Raw genomic sequence first — 6000 nt, 5'->3', positions numbered from 1 at the left:
TTCTGCCATCGCAACATTTCTTCATTAAACCTCCCATCCCCCCCGCCGGAAAATATTGCAAGGCGTTGCAATTTCTACCTCCTTCTGCACTTTTACTGCAAAAGAGCATCGATGTCCTTTTAATGGAACGACAGTGGCCGCGGTGTTTTTAAACAAATTGTCTCAATTTTACAGCCACGAGAAGAAGGGACTGAATGTCAAGGTTTACAGGTGTGTGTGTGTGTGTGTGTGTGTGTGTGTGTGCACATAAATGCGTAAAGGAGAAAGAGTGTGACAGTAATATGCCTGTAATGAAATTGCATAAAAAAGCACAAACACAGACATCACCACAACAATGATAAAATCAACATTTATTATAAAAATACAATCGATAGTGTTACAAGTAGGATAATTATTCAAAATGACCATCAGAATTCAAGACACGAAAGAAGTCAACAGAGGAAGTGTGTGCCATTACATTCATATGGAACTAATTGAGTCAGACAAATCACACAGAATAGAAGGACAATGTGATTGAGCTTGAGAGCACAAAGGATGGGATATAAAAATAGATAAGGACATGGGGTTCCGTCTCAGACAGGAAATGTAGGAGATGGACCGAGTTGTCATTCACACATCACAGTCATTATCCGTTCCTCTCAGTACCTCCCAGCCCCACACACACACACACACACAGTCACACACACACACTTAGACCCTCTATATAACACTGAGGGTTTGGACAGACCCAGAATCAGCGGGGTGAAAGGAGGTCATTAATTGCCTCGCTGACGGACAAATCACCTCTAGTACCCCATTGACGTACCCATGAACCTAAGCACACATTCTCTTTTTTCTGTGCACGCACGCACGCACGCACGCACGCACGCACGCACGCACGCACGCACGCACGCACGCACGCACGCACGCACGCACGCACACGTTGCTAAAGGGTTGCCATGACAACTCTTTTGAGTTCCCTGTGTGCGTGCGTGCGTGCGTGCATGCGTGAATAGGGACGGGTGGGCGTCATTGGTACAATTCAGCGGGATCTCGCAGAGAAAAACACTTTCTTGCCTAAAATCTCTCAGATCCGATGACATTCACAAGCTGGCTATAGCTGGTGGGCTATTCTTCTAACATCATGCAGCTGTGGCTGTTGAGATGACTGCAGACACTGCTGGGCCCCATGATGGTGTAGCAGTGAAGAGCCACATGTCTTTTTACCGATATGATGGGGCCCTGCTGGTCTCAAATGAAAACCTGACAGGCTTTCCCTACTCTTCCTAGGGCTCTGGGTCTTGAGCGCAAACATTTCCTAGGGTTCTTTTCTTGGATATGAAAAGAACACTCTTCCCAGGGCACAAACACAAACTCATCCTAGGGGTTTAGAGCATAACATAAACTTGTCACAGGGTTTTAGCGCATGAACACGAACACTAACTTCCTAAGATTCTAGGGCTTGACCACAAAATACTAGGGGTTTAGGCTGCATACTGCAGCAGGGTATACAGTACAGTAGGCTACATCAATAGCCAGGATATACATGGGTACACACCGGGTATAAGGGCAGGTAGTCAGGTGGATATACATGGGTACACACCAGGTATAAGGGCAGGTAGTCAGGTATCTACCTACTAAGTAAGGTACACATGACAATACACATGTTCAGTAGGTGAGCTTGCATAGTATGGTTCAAATATTACACCAGTTGGCACAAAACAAACTGGCTATAGTATCATTAAAGGTGATTCAGGAAAACATCCTCTACGTGGTACACTACAGACATTGCGGGAGGTTCAATAAACAACATTCCTGATCCTGAATCCAACGAGACAGCAGACATTCAATAGAGGCCCAGAACCAGTCAGCAATAGTCGAATAGTAGCCTCGGTCCCAGGCTTACTTTTCTGGTCGAATAGTGGGTAACCTTGAGTAGGTTACGAGTAAGTGTCCTACATACAGGTAAATAGATACAGGTCCCGACCTCCTGTTTTTAGTTTCAACAGTGAGTCATCCTTGCGAAGAGGTAGTGTATTTATGGTTTAGCACTCAACTGGTTATTTAGTTTATTCGTGGTAAATCTGTTCCAACAAAGAACATGGAGGAGTGGAGGAGTTGGAGGAGTGATATGACCACCATTGGGAGTCAGTGTAATTTCACTGCCTGGTCTTTTTAATCGTCTATTTCAATACCTCACCGTATTAAACGACTGTTTGCATAAAAATTTACATACAGATCTAACAAAACACTATTGTCTGCGAAGAATCCCTGATCCCACGTGAATAACACTTTTCAAATCTGCCCGGAATGAAAATAGCTGAATAGCCCTGACGAACAATCACAGACCATTCCTTCCAATCTCGTGTTGTCACTGGTCCAATATGGCAGCACGTTCCCTCACAAATCACTCCTAACCACCCTACTCTACACATTCTGTAAACGGCCTCTGATGACAGCTCACTCTGTCGCCTTTGTTCAGACCCAACTAGAGAGATACCAGCTGTTGGGTAATCAAGGAAAATAGGTAATTATTGCAAGAACATTCGCTAGTGCCAAAATCGATTGTAAATCTTCAACTCAATTCACAGTTTATATTGCCGCCATCAAGGTTTTGACCCCCCGTGGGGGATCAAGTTGACAACTGATTTAATCACTGCTCAAATATACATTCCTCAAATCCGCTAGTGTCTGATTGTGCCCTGCTGAAAAGGAAACAGCTGCTTAAATTATCCCTTATTTCTCCCCATCCTCATCCTAATAAAAAGGGGAAATCTAAAACGGTAAACGTAGTCCTAGTTACCACAACAGAATCATGGAGGGACACAGGAAAAACAGGTCACCAAATGGCTACTCCAGCACTCCGGCTCCTCCTCCTCCCGGTGCTGTGGACAGTGCCTACTCAGGCCTACTGAAGCAGCTTGTGGAGGTCAGCGTCCATACCGCCGGCGCTCAGCTGCTCCAGGCTGTAGTAGCGGTGGACCACGGCCTCTGCGGTCACCACCACCACCCTCAGCCCGTGCGTGTCCTCGCCCAGTTGGCAGCCGATGGCTGAGCTCACCACCATGTCCAGCCCGTCGTGGAGGCCCCCCGCATTGCGGTGGTAGTGGCCGGAGAAGACCGCCTTGACGCCTGCGAGTGAGAGAGAGAAAGAGAGAGAGAGAGAGAGTTAAACCCATTTAGATTTGATTCTACACGTCTTCTAAATCAGTAGTCTCAAACCGCACCGCGCCAAGGACCCCATCTGAATTTTTTTTGTGCCAGGGACCTGGCCTGGCCTGGCCTGGCCTTGCCAAGTCATAGAAGAGACTCTCCATCAGTCATTTCCACTGCTTAGTTCAATCAAGGGGCCAGTGAGGCTATTCAACGTTGAAGCTCTCCTCCCTAGTGGTAGGAGGAGGGACCTCAGGCGGACCCGTGGATTCATGACCGGGAAACCCCGTGCAGCTGGGCTTTAACATTGAGCGCTCGGTTGCACTTCCGCATTTGACCACCAAAATGTGGTGGTCAAATGCGGAAGTAGACGTTCTGAGACGGTACTTCCGGCAGTCTTCCGGGTGCTTCAAAACGCCACTGAGCAACTTCCACTGACATGAATAGCTGGGGGGGCGGAGCTTCGCGCCAGTTCAGTCTCTATCCTTTTATATACTCTATGAGTTCAATGAGTTGAAAGTGTTCTTTTCAACCAAGACAGGATGTCAGCGTTAATTGACTAGAGTTTAAAGGGGGAGAGACAAGAGGAGAATAAAATGGTAATCAATATCAGAAATATAATAATCCTGATAAAAGATATATCAGAGTGGCTTCGTGATATAATGTCCTGTCTCGAGTTGGAGATGTTAAGGTTTTCAATTGCCGGCTCTGAGAAAAAGTTTTACAAGACCTGGGGCCCATTTATGACATTCTACCACAACACACAAACTGCATAGTGTGCCGTGCCTATGCCTCGGCCAACGCCAAACCACAACAGAAACAAAATCTGCTCTATGAAAAATCTGCTTTTTTATTTTATTATATTTTTATTTTTTGTAATGTATGCATGTATTTTGTGTATGTGTGTATATATATATATATATCTATTTTATTTCCTCCAGACTGTTCCGACTATCCTTGGGATTGTGGGTGGGGGGAGGGTGGGATAGGGGATTGAGTTTTATTTTTATATTTTATATATCTGTCTAATACTTGCCCCTGGGCTACTGTCGAAAAACCTGAATAAAAAGATTTTGAAAAGAAAGAAAAGATATATCAGGATAAATTAAAAAAAAATGTAATGGAAACATTTATGGAAAACAAAACGACATCATAGAAAGCAGTGTACAAAGATGCTAACGCACACCAAAGTCCTTGTAGCGGTGCCGGCACACGGGAGAGAACTACACGCCAATAGCCAGAGTGCCAATATTTTATTAGGACGTAGCAAGTAAGACAAATGAATCCAACGTTGTCAGTTAAGCCTTCATCAGGGAAGATGAAGGCAGCACATAAATGCAGTACTCTCATTGAGGCCTGCATAGTGCATACCTGGATATCAAGGGAGCACTTTTTGAGGGGCGCTAGCCCCTCCTATATACAGGTTTAATGTTTGCTTTTCCTTAAACAAACATTAAAAACGCCATTGAAAGTTTAATGTTTGTTTTGTCCATGTTTGTTTTGTCTGATAATTACGTTCATAAAAGATGTATATATACACATTGGTAGCGATGTTGGAAGATAACAGCGCTTATTACACAGGTGTGATTTTTAAGTTCAGCACTGCCCCCTATCCTCTCCACCGCCCGCACTGCTCCTGGTGTAAAGACTAAGTTCAGCACTGGCCCCTATCCTCTCCACCGCCCACACTGCTCCTGGTGTAAAGACTAAGTTCAGCACTGGCCCCTATCCTCTCCACCGCCCACACTGCTCCTGGTGTAAAGACTAAGTTCAGCACTGGCCCCTATCCTCTCCACCGCCCACACTGCTCCTGGTGTAAAGACTAAGTTCAGCACTGCCCCCTATCCTCTCCACCGCCCGCACTGCTCCTGGTGTAAAGACTAAGTTCAGCACTGGCCCCTATCCTCTCCACCGCCCACACTGCTCCTGGTGTAAAGACTAAGTTCAGCACTGCCCCCTATCCTCTCCACCGCCCGCACTGCTCCTGGTGTAAAGACTAAGTTCAGCAATGCCCCCTATCCTCTCCACCGCCCTCACTGCTCCTGGTGTAAAGACTAAGTTCAGCACTGCCCCCTATCCTCTCCACCGCCCTCACTGCTCCTGGTGTAAAGACTAAGTTCAGCACTACCCCCTATCCTCTCCACAGCCCACACTGCTCCTGGTGTAAAGACTAAGTTCAGCACTACCCCCTATCCTCTCCACAGCCCACACTGCTCCTGGTGTAAAGACTAAGGCCCAGGCCACACTACTCTGGATCTTTTGCAAAACGGATATTTTCGTCCTCCGTTTTAGAAAGAATCCCTGGCCATACGACAGAGATATCTGAGTCCACACCCAAACGCAGAAACGCATTGAACACAGGATAAAATCACTGCAGTAGCAGGTTTCAATTGTAGGCTATATTATATTTGATTTTATATTTACACTTATGAGGTGCCACTGCCAATCATATTTGTTAATGAAGGAATAAGTACTGCATTTTAAAAGCCACCTAAATTGTGAGTGGAAGTGGAACATGTTTCTTTCATTGTCTGTCAGCATGTCACACTATGTGCATAAATCTCCAGATCCCGACTCTCGACTTTTCTCTCCATATAATTTAAAAATGAATGACACTTTACCATTGCTCTGGCGACTTGGCAAGTCCTGCACAGAAAATAATAGCAGAGTCAGACCTATAGAAGTGTCCACAACCAGTTGTGAGCTTGTAGAGTGGCTATATTTTCGAGCTGTATAATAAATGTCACGTTATAATGTAGGCTAATACAAGTTCACGCGCACATTGTCAGCATGTAGGCACGTCACATGCAGTCAATGGTGCGCCCTTAATTACCTAAACATGAGAGAGATGTGCCATATATGCGCGCC

General features: G+C 45.6%; 1 protein-coding gene across 2 annotated transcripts in view; it reads right to left on the bottom strand.

Moving 5' to 3' along the window:
- Window positions 1–330: 330 nt before the first annotated feature.
- The window catches only part of cpped1 (calcineurin-like phosphoesterase domain containing 1), a 77698-nt gene continuing 72028 nt past the window's right edge, over window positions 331–6000 (bottom strand). Inside the window, exons 6-7 of one of the 2 annotated variants that reach the window (XR_013788871.1) lie at window positions 896–3111; window positions 331–835 (exon numbers count right to left, since the gene is read on the bottom strand). Coding sequence is in view for 1 of the 2 variants with exons in the window: in XM_079493222.1 (XP_079349348.1) it covers window positions 2888–3111 (224 nt within the window). In the remaining variant the exon portion in view is untranslated. Of the gene's footprint in view, window positions 3112–6000 lie in introns of both variants that reach the window. The other variant, XM_079493222.1, reaches the window with a different exon arrangement.

This window comes from Electrona antarctica (assembly GCF_951216825.1).
Source record: "Electrona antarctica genome assembly, chromosome: 22".
Classification (NCBI taxonomy): Eukaryota; Metazoa; Chordata; class Actinopteri; order Myctophiformes; family Myctophidae; genus Electrona; species Electrona antarctica.
Note: the sequence above shows the minus strand (reverse complement) of the source record. Positions and strands in the feature narration are given on the sequence as shown.